This window comes from Onychostruthus taczanowskii, unplaced genomic scaffold (assembly GCF_017590055.1).
Source record: "Onychostruthus taczanowskii isolate IOZ18803 unplaced genomic scaffold, ASM1759005v1 scaffold13, whole genome shotgun sequence".
Classification (NCBI taxonomy): Eukaryota; Metazoa; Chordata; class Aves; order Passeriformes; family Passeridae; genus Onychostruthus; species Onychostruthus taczanowskii.
This window is the reverse complement of record NW_024498462.1, coordinates 9,167,477-9,182,609: the sequence shown is the minus strand read 5'-3', so window position 1 is coordinate 9,182,609 and position 15,133 is coordinate 9,167,477. Positions and strand designations below refer to the sequence as shown.

Genomic DNA, 15,133 nt, shown 5'->3' with positions numbered 1-15,133 from the left:
CTGCTGCTTCTTCTGAGACAGGTTTCCAACATGAGGAGCACCCTCCATTGGATTAGTACTCAGTAAAATCATAACAATTTTCTGAAATCCTGAAAGGCTGAAGTCTGATAATATTTTTAAAAACAAGAACTCCAGTTTATTTGTAAACATTAAAAATCTGAATTGATTTACACTCATCAAGAAACAAAATATTTTGCCAGTTTTCACTGCATACATTTTCAGAAATACTGACAAGATTACAATTTCTCTATAAAATAATTTAACAATATTATGTAATTTGTGGCTGACAGACTGAACTTCTTAATGAACCATTAGATCTGCAGAAAAAGGTGAGTGCTACAACACACACCTTGCCTAAGTTGGAAAATATATTTTTTAGAATTTCTTTATTTGATATCTTCCATGATTTAAATATGTTACTTCCTGTTCTAGATTGTTTCACGATGTTATTGTGAAACACTCATGGCTGCTGTGTTTATTTCACCGCGGATGTGTGTTCATTTCACTGAGGGGTAAAGCTTGGTAATGGGTAAAAGATTTTGCAATCCTGTACTGGGTGGCTCAATATAAACCTTAATTATCCACCTGACTTGCAACAAAAACATTTTGCTGTACTAAAGATCCTGAAGTTTGGGATGATACTGGGTGGTGATTACACTTGGATTTGTTTGTATTATACAGGGGGGAAGTTGGGGGAAATAACCAAGGGAAGACGATATAGTGGATAATGCATAGTACGAGCTGAAGTCCACAAACAGCCTAACCGAATGAAAGCGCATGAAGTAAATAAGAGGAATAAAGAACAAAGGTAACAGCACTGGAGTGTTTACAGGGACAGCGTGTCCCATTTAAGCCGTGCTGCTGGCTGAGCAGGCGGTCACGGATGCTCGGCTCTAACCCTTTATTCCGGGGCTGACACTCGCCCACCCTTCCAGCGGGGACCTGCCCGCGACGGGCGGCACGAGGTGAGCCCGAGCTGCTCTGCCTCCCGCAGGGCAGAGCACACGGCGGCCCGAGCGCCGGGAGAGGGGCAGGAGCCCCTCCGGGACGGGGCCAGACCTGGAGAACCGTGCGATGAGGGGAAGCATTATTAAAAACACCTCCCCCGCAGGTGAGGGGCGCCGGGCCGGCGCTGCCCGGGGAGCCGGCGGTGCCGCGGGGCTGCCGGGCGGGGGAAGCAGCGCGGAGCGCCGCGGAGCCGAGGCCGCGGGAGCGCCGTTATCGCGCAGCTGCCTCTGCCCGTATCGCCGCTGCTCCTCGTTGGAGAACAAAGAGGATCAATTAGGAGTGTGCAATTACCGCCGTGCCCTGCCGGCAGCAGCGCGGCTCGGAACGCCTTTCCTGCCGTCGCTCTCCCAGGGAAGAGTGCTCCCCTCGGTTAATCCGAGGCGGTTTGGGGCCACGCAGCGCTAATGAGCACAACACGCGGTTAAAAATCAGTTTAGTGCATTAAACACAAACTTAAGAGTGGGGAAATAGAGACTAAAGCACACGTGCCCTTGAACGTCTTGTCTAGGATACTTGCGAGCCTGTAGCAGAATGGATCAGAAGCAGTGCACAGCTGTTACTTAGTTTTTCACTGCTTTTCATGCCTCTTAGTTGCATTTGAATATTTCCTTTTGTTAGTCACCTTTTCAGCATTTAAAACAATAATGTGTTCCTAATAAATTTTGCTGTCAGTGTCAGCATGATTTATGCGTGTGGTCATCCATGCTAATAGTTAATGCTCTGAGACTATTTCATTTTACAGCATCCTGGAGGCAGTTACTGGTGACCTTTCTCGTCATCCTGTGAAGGGGTAAACAGTAGCAGTTTTGCAAAGTCTCAGAGCAGTTCTGCGGGTTCAAAGGGGACCTTCCGCCTACTGAAATACTTTGTAGAATTTGTGCGCCTTCATAGATCAGCAAATTGAGGTGAGGTTAACCAACTTGCTCAAGGTCATGGAGTGTCAGTGACAGAGTTAGCAATAGTGGAATCCAGCCATCCTGGCTGCTGGCTCCGTGCTCTCATCATTGGGTGACGCTCCCAAATAATTGCAGGTAGTTTAAACATTGGTTTGCGTAAGTGCACGTTGAGGCCTTCAAAACATTTTGGAGAAACAAAATGTTTATGGTGTGCTTCAGATCCCGTGCTGCATTTGTATGTAGCTTAAAGTGATTGCTCAGCTTGGCATAGGAGGGAATTTTGAAGAAGATTTTGTGGTTTATTTGGTAAATATGTGCTCAAAAAGCATTAGTTTTACTGAGTATATAGTGTAGAAAGACTTGTGTAGATTTAGGGGTTAGATCATGAGATGTAACAAAAGTAGATTACAGTGTAATTAGGCAACTTTTAAAGCAGCAGTGTGGAGGCATGACTGTAAAGAGGTTTTCTTCTGAATGAAGTGTTTATCCGATGACATTCTGTAGAGTTATTTGCAGTTGTTATGAAGAAAAACAACCAACAAATGCGCTGGGAAGCCATGGTGATGAGGCTGTTGGAAGTTAAAATGGGAACAAAAAAGTTCCTCAGTTGATTTATTTATTCAACAGATACTTGTTAAGTAAAAACAAATCACAATGGATGTTATTTCTGACCCTGGAGAGAAGTTACGTTTCGCTTAGTGTTTTGCTCTGTCAAGTTAAATTTATGAAGAAAGGGATTTCAAAGGAAACACTGGCAGATCTGTGCTATTGTGACACCAGCAGTATATATTTAGTAACTTTACAGAGGAAAGATCCCTATTGTGCTGAAAAAATACCAGTGACAATTGTTTGTCAGGACTTCAAAGGGCGCTGGGAAGTGAGCTGGCAGTGTTCAGGTGTTGCAGCTGGCCCTGGTGAGTGTTACCTGTGACAGATCCCTGCTCCTGTGGGAATTCCATCCTGGGAGAAGCCCATCTGTGCAGTGCAGCTCACAGGCCTGAGACCACAGATCCTGGGCTGGGACAGATTTGCTTGTGCTTATCTTTATGTGCTGCAAGTAATTATGGTAACTGTTGACCACAAAATTTAGTGGTTGTGGTGCAGTGGAGGTGCAGAAGAGCAGCAGCTGAGTTTCTGTTCATGAACTGTCTGGGGTACGTGACCTTATTCTCACCATTAGAGCTGCTGTGGGGTTAATCTGGGCAAAGAAGTTGTGGTGATACAAACTTCCTCTGTAAAAGTGTTGGCAGCTTCTCATTGATGGGAAAGGTGTGCTGTTTTCAAGAGTATCAGTACTAAACCATCACATCTCCCTATCATATGTGTGGATTATCCATCAGTCTTTGGGAAAAGTGTTTTTACCGCTGTCACTTGGTGAGATCTCCCAGCAAGGTGACTTCTAAGCTAAAACTGTTGTCTCAAAAAGGATGCTGGTTTGCTTGCTTAGGAATACAGAAATTCATCCCCTGAATGGCACTGCTGTGTCAGCAAATGTGTCTACTATAGGTCTGCCAGACATTACTTTTGCAAGTTTGGGCGGTAGCTCCTCATCCAGCCAAGTTAAATAGGAAAAGGAAGCAATAATGGGATATTCTTTTTTAAGATTGGTGCAGTTCCACATGCAGGTTGTGGAATCCTGGGAGGTTTGCACACTGTTTTCCACAGATGTGTAACAAAAATGAGCCTGTTGGTAGGCACAGTGATCCATACCTCCTCTGATACTGGAAATTGTGGGGTTTTGGACACTGAACACTTGCCACGGACTGAGTTGAAGAAATTGAAGATGCGGGATGAAGCCAGGAATTAGAACGAAACATGTGCAATGTTTAAATAAAAAACTAAAGCATCAAAACAATACTGATTATTATAAATAATACTTGAAAATTTTATTAAGCATAGTCAATTAAGTTGTGTAGCAGTAACTTGCTGTTGGTTCAGTGGTAGCTTAAAACATTTATTTGAAAAAAATCCCTATTGTTAATGTCAAAATTTGCCTGTATTTCTGTTTCATATGATGTGCAGAGTGTAGATAGATATGAGAACCAAAAATTCCAACATATTCTTACTGCATACTGCATTGAGCTAACTTTGGTAAAAGAAATTTAAATAAATTATTCTTAATCTTCTGCCTATGTCAAGCATCAAAAGGTATTTTGTATTCCTGTGTGCTGGCAGTTTTTTGACATTAGCTTTTCATATGGTCTTAGTATGTTTGACTGGAGCAATGAAACTCACTTTGCAATAGTGCATGAAGTTGTTCAAGGAATAATACACTTGCTGCACCGAGTCATTCCGGGGTTTGTTGATTCTTCTGAAACAAAAGGGATTCACCATAATTCCAAGAAGCACTCAGAACCCAAATTGCCACTTAGAGAGCCATTTCTTTTTCTAGACTCTTCTTAATAAGGTAACAGAACATCAGCTTGGAACACTGTCATTGGGGATTTGTTTTCAGAATATTATTAGTAGCATTTCAGTGAAGTGGAAACAAACCTGTGCTCTGAAAAGGAACTGGATCATGGGGAAAGACATTCCAGTGAGATCCATGAACTTGAATTCGACAGGGATAATCTGCTATTTTAATAAATACATAAAATTAAAAGCTTAGTTTGTGAATAAGGATCAGCACCTGTAAATCTGATGGTGTGACAGATATACTGTTGTAAACACATGAACGTGTGTCATGTTTCAAGTATGGAGCACGTATCTGGTGCTTGGAAATGTGATCGTTGTGATGTTTAGAATGCGGAAACCAGCGTTTGTTTTTGATTGTTCATACTGTTTGGGTTGTTTGCTGCTAGAAATTTCAGAAGCTAAATTCTTTAAGGTGCAACTATCCAGTGTATTGAGCTGGAGAAAGGTAAAATGTACCTTATTTTAAAAAGCTCTGTGGGAAGTGGAAATGACATTTAATGAGTCAGTAGGAACTTTTTGTTGTTTCAATATTTTTTGCTATAAAGTTAGACCTCAAAGGACACCTTCAGTTTGATCATTAATCTATAGAAGCTGCAGTAAAGTATGACCTTCTTCAGGGGAGGAGAAAGACTTTGTTCTCTCTGTCATGTGTTGAGTCAATGGTATGTGTGCTGAGGAGTCTGGCCTTAATTTTATTTTATGAATTACATTTGGGATTGTTTCTTGGTTGGATCATTGGTCCTGGTTTTAGTTCTGGAATGTCACTCAAAATAAAACAGAACTGGCGGGGGTGGGGGGGTGGCAGAGGGAGAATTGTGATGATTGTACTTTGGTTAGAGGTAGTGCTGGTAGAAACCTGTCACCTCTTAACAAAAGAGTGAATCCCAAATCTGTTTGCTGTTGCTCATCCCTGTCATTTTTCCATTCATTACCTGTACCTGCAGTTGGAACAGGGAGTTTGGTTTAAACAAGGCATGCAGGTGTTCCCCATTCCTTTGTTCTGAATCCCTGGGATTTGACATACCTGGGTGCCTAGGTGAGGAGACTCCTGACTTGTTATACCTCATCCAGGGAGGTCATCCCCACGGAAAGGTTCCTGCCCAAACAGTGACTCCTGCTGCCTCAGTGTCCTTGTGTTTCCTCATTTCTGCCCTCGTGTTTCTGATGTGTTGCTGTCCTGAGGCAAGGATGAGATTTCTTTCTGCTGTCATTGTTTGGTTTGTGTTGCAAAGACCCAGCATAAGCAGCCCTAGTCATGGGCTGGGCCCCCAAATGCCACCATGATACACTGGAGAGGTGCTTATCCATTTATTTTGTAGCAGCTTGTTAAATAGATGGAAACCCAGTGCAAGTATTTTTGATATTTCAGTATTTTTGAAGGAGCATAAGTAGAGGTAGATTGATAATCAAACATCGTGTTTTGTATTTTGCACCTTTGTTAACTGCCTCAGTTCAGTATAGACTTATGGAAATAATCTTCTTGCCTTTTCTCTTTTTTTCCCCTTTTTTTTCCTTTAGAATTGCCAAAATGCTTTGGAATTCTTAAACGATTCAAAAGCTGAAGTCTCTGAGGATACAAAAGCATAAGAACACAAGAAGCAGCAAGGAGGATTCAGTGCCAATGCAGCAACAAAAAAGACAGCCAGAGTTAGTGGAAGGAAATCTTCCTGTTTTTGTTTTTCCTACAGAACTTATATTTTATGCAGATGACCAGTCAACACACAAGCAGGTGTTGACTCTATATAACCCCTATGAGTTTGCCTTAAAATTCAAAGGTGGGTTTCTTAGGTTAAGTTCTATTTAAGGGCTAGTTGATGATCTTGAACAGTCCAGTTATAATTCATGTAACAAATCATATCTGTGACAAAACCAAACTCGTCTCTCTACATGTATCTGTTGATGAAGCTGGTGTTTTATTAGTTCAGGATTTGTTACCACTCCTGTCCTTCTCCTTGCAGTTCTTTGTACAACTCCAAATAAATATGCGGTGGTGGATGCTACTGGTGCAGTGAAGCCTCAGTGCTGTGTTGATATGTAAGTAGAAGTTGGTTGGGTTTTTTCCTAATATACAACATTGTATTGCCTTAATTTCTTTTATTATTTAAGAGGTTGTAGATGACAGCATGCATGTTATAATACGTAAGTTGGATAAAGATATTAGTTCAGGATTTGTTACCACTCCTGTCCTTCTCCTTGCAGTTCTTTGTACAACTCCAAATAAATATGCAGTGGTGGATGCTACTGGTGCAGTGAAGCCTCAGTGCTGTGTTGATATGTAAGTAGAAGTTGGTTGGGTTTTTTCCTAATATACAACATTGTATTGCCTTAATTTCTTTTATTATTTAAGAGGTTGTAGATGACAGCATGTATGTTATAATATGTAAGTTGGATAAAGATGTTTTCCTAATCTCCTGTATATACTTGTGGTTCTGATTTTTGCTGTTCTTTCCCTCTAGAGCAGAGGTATTACAATATTGAAGATATATCCTTCTTTAATTTTGCCTTTGGGTATAAATAATATGCCAGTAAATGCATCTTGTAATGTAGTTTGTAAACCAGGAGCAAGAGTAATATGAGCCTTCTCTGAGCACCTTTTCGTTAGAAGTAACAAGAAAAGAAAAAAAACCCCAGGGTTGAGATTTGTTTGTGAGAAATGCTTGTTTGCAGATTGGCAAAATGGAAATGCATGCAGTTCTACTGAGTACATTTTTCTGGGCTATGTTTACAAAGGTAGTTTTGCCTACCTTTCACTCTGACCACTCATCTCATTCTCAGATCTGTGTCTGCCCTTTATCTCTCCTGCCAGGTCTCAGCTCAATAACTCAGAACAGAAGGAGGCTGCCTAAGTGACCACAGTAATGTACAGGGTCTGTAGGCTGCAGAGAGCTGAAACAGAGTAGGTGTATAAGCTGAAATAGATCAACTCTTTTTATCTTCTATTTGCCACATTATTTCTGTGCTGATGTACAGACACAGCTGAAGAAAATCTGGAGTACCTCAAAGAGCAGACTGAACTTTTTGAATAGACATTTTCCAAACTGTAAAGCACCACCTGGAATCTCTGGCTAACAAATGGCCACATACAAAACCCCTTTGTCAGATAAATATTAACTGTTCTTGGGGAATGGCTCTTCGTTCTTATAGACTGTTTCCTTAGGTGCAATTTGAAAAATTCCAAGGACTCACTAAATAGAAAGGAAGTTTAGAACATGGGACTGGAAGGTTTCAGTAAGCAGGGACAACAATGCTAAAAATGGAACTAAACAGGTCAGACTATACCAGTGTACCAGTGAGCCAGTCCATTCTTCAGAAGACATTTACACAAGCTTGATTACATTTGGTTAAACAAATGTGTTTTATTAAATAAAGGAAAATAAGACAGACACATGTTCCAAGGGGATTTTTCTGTGTAGCAAAACTCCCCATCCCATTCCAGTGGTTGCTGTCTAAGGACAGTGTTTACTGCTAGGATATGAGCAGTACTATGCAAGTGTGGCCATTTGCCAGATAAACAGATATTCTACAGAGCTTCCAATTATGCAATGATCTCTAAAAAGAAACAGGAGAATGTGTCTGTTTATAAGGGTCTGCAGAAAATATCTCCTTGCTTGGCAGCAGATACATGTTCTCCTAGCACAGTGTTATGTAAAGATTCTGTTTAGGTTGGTAGTTGGTACCATGGTACTAGGAGTAGGAGCACCAATGTTAAAGGAAGAAATCAGAGTTGATCTGCTGTGCTGATATGCTGAGAGCTGGATGAATTAGGGCTGTGGGGGGAAAAAGCCTTTTGTTTTAGTGAAGGCAGTTGCCCAGCCAACACTCCACTTGCTGGAAGCCTGTCATAGGCACACTCCTTTGCCTCTGGAGTGACGTAAAACATCACTGCAGCCTCTTGCTGAGGGGATGACTTGGTCTCTGTTTCTGTGTTGAATAGTCCATTCAAACCAGATACCAGTTGCAAGCACTGGCTACGTGCTAATGCTTGTAGATATCTTGGTGTGATATAGGTCCTTTAAATAAGGACTGAAAAACAAAAATCCATTTCTTGCAGCATTTTAATGTAATTAGTTTCTTGAAGCAATTTAAAGGCTACTATTCTGTGTTACTAAGGGTACAGTAATTTTTTTTTCCCTCATGAGATGCCAACCTTCTTCTTTGTATGTATGTTCTTCAGATCAACTGCTGTTATCTTGGAAACTTAGAATAACCTTTAACAAAAAACATCTGGAAAAATAGTTGAAATCCTTATTTACCCTAAGAGCTGATACCACTTCAAAACCTAAATGTTGTAGCTTTTCAATGCTAGATATGTATTCTCATGATGAATCACAAATGCAGAGAGGAGGCAGTTGAGCACAGCACTGCTCAGAGGTCTGTTTTGCTGTTGATCAGTGCTATTTTAAAGCTGTGCTTTTTATAGGTTCCAAACATGCTCTCAGTGGTGGGTTTCTGATTTTGAAAATCCCTAGCTGACTCTTGTCTATAGAGGGAATGAGTTTTGCTTCTGAGAAAGTAGAAGTGTAAAGCTTTGAGCTTGGTTCCCTCCAGAAGCTGGACTGTTGCTTGCCAAACACCTGTCCAACTCCTTCCCTTCCCTGGCCACTCCAGTCCCCTCAATCCTTTTAAAATCACTGGCCAGCATCAAACAGCTTTGATACAGGAGGAGGAGGCATCTTTCAGATAATTGATGTTTCATCAGTTGGCAGCAGGACCTCAGATTGAGGCAAAGATGGGCTTGAGATAAAGACTTAACTGTCCTGTTTGGCCAGGAGCATTTATATTTGAGAATTAAAGCAAACATAAGGAGGGGAGAGAGGAGGTAAGATCAAGTCTTCAAGAACATTGAGTGGTGGAGAAGGTTATTATTCCAGTTTATCTGGAGGAGGGAGGACAGAGGGCAGAGTTAGTGATATATGGAATATAATTCCACAACAAGCATGCTTCTTAGTACTTCATCTGTTTGAAAATGTTGTTTTTCTGCAGTGTGATTCGTCACAGAGACGTTCGGGCTTCTTACTATGGTGTCATAGATAAATTCCGTCTCCAAGTGTCTGAGCAGAGCCAGAGGAAAGCATTAGGGAAAAAGGAGATTATTGCTACTCTGCTTCCATCTGCAAAGGAACAACAACAACAAAAGGAAGAGGAGGAAAAACGAATAAAAGAACACCTGGCTGAAAGTGTCTTTTTTGAGCAGACTTTGTGTCAACCAGGTAGCTGAAATCTTCTTCCCTTCCTGTGTTCTGAATCGATTTTGAATAGTCAAGTGACTAGACTTAAAGCATGTTTTAAATATAAACAGAAATACATTTAAAAATATTTCATTTTGCTTGCCTGTAAGGCTGCTGTCTTTATCACTTGAGGATGACAGTATTCAAGAACCCAAACTGTGGCTATTCTGTTTATGCTGTCTTGATCAATCAAGACCCTTTGCTGCCCTGTGTTTGCATGTCATACCTTGGAGAGTGCATCCACTGTTCCTCTGGAGAAGGAGTTCTCATACAGACAATGGGAATTTATCTGTGAAAGGATGCTAGCTATTTTTTTCCCTTGGGCTCTTTCAAAACATATGCCCCTTGTAAGTTTGTTCCAAACCCTTAATCCCCCATTTCCTGATGAGCAGGAAATATTGCCAGAACATCTTCTGAAGTGCTCCTTGTTCTGTGCCCTGTCCTTTGTCTGTCCCACAAGACCAGAAGAGCACAGTTGGTGGCTGAAAACTCTGCGTGTTTCATACACACAGTGAGGAAGTGAATCAGCAGGCTTGAAAACCTGGGCCACAAAATTAAATTGAAGGGATAGGATATAAAGTGTCAAGTTGTACCTGAAATGAATCTAAACTGATTCTTGATGGTCTGCATTCTTTTTACTTCTACTGATTCATACTGAAATGTTCTTGTCCCTGTTATATTTTCAGGACAACAAAAACCAATTCCAGAAAATAGATGAACCTCCTTGAGGGTATTCATGCTGTTAAAATGAATGCTTCACTATTTATACTGAGTTTGTTGGCTGGTGAAACACTTTTTATTAAAAAAAACCCTCATAATAGATATTAGTAGGATACATAGTTAAAGGAAACCTACAAAGGTCTCTGGGCTCACAGAACAAAATGTTCCTATGATAGTTGATCCAGGACAAAGGGCCTGAGCCATCCTGAACAATCTGATACTGGTCTTATTCCAAATGCTGTTTCTCTGCTTAAAAACCTCATTGACTATGGTATATTGCAGTAAAAGAAGAAGCAGTAAACAAAGAAACTGCAGTGTTGCATGTAACCTGCTACCTGGAAATAATAAATTTATGGAATTAAAATAGAGCACATATTGCTAGTCACTGAGGATAGAAGTTGATAAAAACATTGGCTATTTTCCAGTGGGTCTTAAGGATTTGGTTAGAGGTATTCAGCTAACATGGTAACAGCTCTTTTCAAAGATGACACAGTGGGCCTTTGAGTAGGTTCCAGCTGTTAAAGTGCAGGACAATAAATACTATGAAGGACTCTTTATTGTCTGTGGTTTGCATTTCTTATTCTGCTAATACTGGACTGTCAGAGCAGTTCACTCTCACAGGTTTAAAGTAAGATTCAAATTTTTCTGATTGTGGCATCTAAACTGACTGGCTCAGGTGTAGCCCTTGAACCCTGTAAAGAATGAAAGGGAGCTCACCTGGCCCAAGAACCTGTGCTCCAGCAGCAGCCTTTGTTCAGGAGCTGTGAGCAGTTACCTGCCTGTGCAGGTCTTTAGGGTGCTCTAACTGATTATTACTGATCACTGAAGGAACATATCAAGGAATGGAGTCAGGATGCACAGGGAAACCTGAAGCATTGCTGAGACATCCAGCTGTCCTGAGTGTGTATATATAGCAACTGGGCCTGGCAGGCTCTGTTCCTCCAGAAGGGAGTGGTTTGGGAAGTCATGTGAAAACAAGTTCCAGCATCAGAACAGGGAGCAGCCTCCTCCACTGCAGAATGCAGAAGGTTTAGAAGGGTGGGTTTAACACTTGTCTTCCACCCCCTGCAAACTCCAGAGCAAAAAGGAAAATCCGAGGATATTTCAACTCCCATGTATTGCAGACATTTTTCCAGAATATTTCATGTTTATATTATTTAGATCTTCCTTACAGTTGGTGCTGTCTTGCTTTTTCAGAAAACAGAACTGCCTCGTCGGGACCTAGTTTACTCACAGTCTTCCTTGGAGTGGTGTGTGTCGCAGCACTAATGCTACCTACATTGGGGGAAATGGAATCCCTGGTGCCTCTCTACCTCCACTTAAGTGTGAATCAAAAGTTAGTAGCTGCTTATGTTTTAGGTAAGTATTTTAGATTTTATAAACATTTTCCTGCAAAATCTATGAGTTTGGAAAACTTCACCTGTCCTTGCCAGCATCCTCAGGAACCTGGATGGAAACAAAGCACCACGTTAGGTTTTGTTTTGCATCTCAGCTTACATCTTAATTTGTAGCCATGGTGATAGCAGGGTAAATTAGTTATTGTAAGTGTTTTAGACCAGATTTGAGTTGATACCCATTGCACACAGGCCCCTACATGCTAATTTCAGCTTTATTTGATGATGGGCCAGCAACAGTCATCTGCCAACACACCTGAACGGAATGTGCTGTTTCTTAGTCTTGCATTGCAATAGTTACTCTATTGCAGAATGTAGAATGTGTTACTGTGTTTCTCTCCAGCCCCCCTGTGAGCTGTTTTTTAAGGGTTGATTCTCAGTGCCTGTTTCATAAGGAGTTGATATGTGTAGCAGTAGGTTGTTGTAAACCCTGTCTGAGACCACTACCATGCACAGTTCTTCCTGATTTGTAACTTGCTCCTGCATTAGCTAGTATAGATGAGTTGCACATTTCATTTGTTATGACTATTTCTCTATAACTATTTCAGATTTGAAGAACAGTCACACTAAACTCAGTTCTCCTCTCCCACTACCTGGCAGAAATGAGGATTTAAAGGAAAAGAGCTAGGCAGCTCCAAACTGATAGCTAGAGGTGAGGTAGTGATGGGGAAAGGTGCAAGTTCTGATGGTTCGTGCACACTCTGCTGACTCACAGAGGTCCATCTGCTGAAGTGGTTTGAAATCTCACTTGTGGCTCTTTGCCCAAGCTGATGCTGATGGATTCTCAGATCAGGACCTTGCAATAATCTTCACTTTGTTTTTATCTCTGCATTTGAAATTTATCCATGTTCTGCTGGTGTCAGCTACATTTTTAAGCCTTTTGACTTTATATATTTGCAAGAGCTGAACCTGTTTCTAGATTGCCTATGAAGTTTTGAGAGGTTTTGACTTCTTTGCTGGCAGTGCTTTTAGTGTTCATGGACAGATTCTTTTGTGTGCGACTCTTGCTCATGTAGAAAGTCAATTGCTCTTGAGAAGTTGAAACCACTTTGTTCCACAAGGAAGTACAACTGGATTGTGGAGCATTTAATTGGAAAGGATTGTTATACCACACCAAAAGGACTGTATGATATTTGAGAAGTATCTGATTTACAGAACTGAGTTAAACCCTTTATTGTCTGCAAGCCCCTGTACAAGTGGTGCAGGCTGTTCTCCAGAAGCCTCTGCTGTTCCTGTGAGATGATGGAATTGATCCAAGCTGAGGATCCAGCAGCTGTGGGAGCACTGATTGTCTGAACCAGTACAGACCTTAATAAATAGCTGAGCTGTAGCTCCTCTTTAAGGGATGAATTGCTGATCTAATGGAAGGCAGTGCTGCAGCTCTGTTCTGTTGTGCTTCTGCCTTCACCATCTTCATAAAGTGGCCAAGTTCCATCAGTATGGAGTGGCAGGAGATAAAATAGTCTCAGAAATGTCTTTATGCATGGTGAGATCTGTAGGTTTTAGCTGAGCTTTCTGCAGTGAAAAGTAGTTACAGTGACATCATCTGAGCTTGCAAGAAAGTGAGATTGCTCAAGAACTGATAAATTGTTATTCTGATCTTACATAAGGGTGTAATTCAGAGAGCCCCTATGTTCTTCCATCTCCCTCACCTTGTGCAATATAACCCATGGCTAAGACCTGCAGATTTGCACTTTTTCCTGTATCAGCACATAATTAAAATGAACTTTTCAGTGTGTCATGAGTAGGTTTATTAGCCCCTATTTCCTGTTTTCATCTGGTTTTAATTCTTTTTAACCTCTATCAGAGCAGTCCTTTTTTTCCTCCCTCTTTAAAGGTCACAACAAAGAGTCTGTTGAAAGCTCCCTCTGCAAACTGACAAGGAAGCTTAACATCTTTGTCTAAAACTGGTCTTTGATCAGTTATTATTCACAGAGCAGAAAAAAGCCTTGGAGCCTTCAACTGACCTGCCTTACTGATGATTCAGCATTCGAATGGCACTGCCCATAACTGGCCCCCGTGAGGAATGGGGTTTGGGTGCTAGTGTTACACTTACCCAAGTCAAAAGTTCAATGTTTAGATTTTCCAGTAGAGAGGTCAATAATGGTTTGGAATATTTCTGTCTTCTTTGACATTCAGTTATTAGATGCACCACACATCAGTGTTGATTTTTGACTATGTCAAAATTTGGAGCAATATTTCTAATATTTAAGTGTGTATATAAATGCATTCTGCATGCATTTGTGTACTTGTACTATATTTTCTGACCTGTGATAGGGTAAACTACAAAATTTGGAGCAATATTTCTAATATTTAAGTGTATATATAAATCCATTCTGCATGCATTAGGGTAAACTCTTTATTTTAAATGTTCTATTTTGAGTGAAATAGAAATGTTTAGTTCTTAATTCTTGTCTTTCAGGTCTCATCACCATGGTTATTTTGAGAACATGAGCAATGAGTTCATAGGATGTCAAACACCTTACTGTATATTCACATCATGAATGTGGACTGCCTTTTACTCCCATTTGGCTCATTAAGATGCTAGCAAAACTGTTCAGTGATTTAAGATACCTTCAGAAATGTAATATATTTTAACTGTGTATAATAAATGAAAGACTCAAAGCACTTTGCGGTGCTTCTGTAACAGACAGCTATGAAATGTTCAGTGATACCTGTGAAAATAATTTGAAAAAACTTTTATATCTATGCCTACTGTAAAAAATCCTTATTAAAACAACATTTGTTATTTTTAGTCTATGTTCACATCAGTGCGTGATCACTATAAAAGCAAACTGTCTTCTGTAAAAAACGCTCATTTGGTTTGTGGTTGTACCTGCTGAGGCTGGCACATAACACTTCTGTATATACATACCCAGAGGGGTGACTGATCATTGAAGAAAATGAAAAATTCCTTCAGTGGAGCTATGAAATAAACCATGAATTTTAGGTGAAGAAGTAATTCTCAAATTTCTTACTTCATCATTACCAGTATATCGTTGAGTGTTCATTTTCTTACCTGGGGAAATAATTTCTTGCAACAGTCATTTTGTACCACAGTTACTAGACAATAAAATCAAGTTCTGTAATCAGATCCTTCATTTCTTAGGGATGCATGGAAGTGGCATTAATGGAAACTGAACTCATACTAATACAAAATTAATCATTTTCTCTATTTTAGAGACCAAACTAAGTGAAATAGCAAAGGCATTTCTCTACGTCCCTCCCCCCCCAGCTACCACAGGGACTTCTTTGCTATCAGAAACTCCTGCTTAAATGCCAGTTTCATATTTGAGGTGAACATTAATCTTGTTTCATACAACAAGTATTTCCCTTTATTTGACATTTCATTGTCGAGATGTTAATTCTAAAAGGGCAGCTATTACTGCGTTGGATTCATACAGACAAATCTTTGTTTGTAAGAAGTCTATAGAGTATGCTCTGATATGAATAATAAAGTTTGGAAATCAAA

The 15,133-nt window shown here is 40.5% G+C and overlaps 1 protein-coding gene across 2 annotated transcripts; it reads left to right on the top strand.

The window, feature by feature from the left end:
* The first annotated feature begins 973 nt into the window (after positions 1-973).
* Positions 974-15,133, top strand: MOSPD1 (motile sperm domain containing 1). 2 transcript variants are annotated; one of them, XM_041396403.1, is made up of 6 exons: positions 974-1,111; positions 5,838-6,094; positions 6,278-6,353; positions 9,303-9,529; positions 11,465-11,626; positions 14,084-15,133. In XM_041396403.1, exons 2-6 carry the CDS (start codon positions 5,941-5,943, stop codon positions 14,113-14,115), a joined length of 651 nt encoding a protein of 216 aa, XP_041252337.1. In that variant the 5' UTR covers positions 974-1,111; positions 5,838-5,940; the 3' UTR covers positions 14,116-15,133. The 2 variants fall into 2 exon arrangements, with proteins under 2 accessions (XP_041252337.1, XP_041252338.1); XM_041396404.1 differs by lacking the exons at positions 974-1,111; positions 14,084-15,133 and adding an exon at positions 12,210-12,304.

Bases quoted from the DNA above. Each gene is read 5' to 3' on its own strand.
- MOSPD1 (XM_041396404.1), top strand. From the start codon at position 5,941: ATGCAGCAACAAAAAAGACAGCCAGAGTTAGTGGAAGGAAATCTTCCT. The intron at 6,095-6,277 runs GTGGGTTTCTTA...TTCTCCTTGCAG, and splicing joins GTTTGCCTTAAAATTCAAAG to TTCTTTGTACAACTCCAAAT. The intron at 6,354-9,302 runs GTAAGTAGAAGT...GTTTTTCTGCAG, and splicing joins CCTCAGTGCTGTGTTGATAT to TGTGATTCGTCACAGAGACG.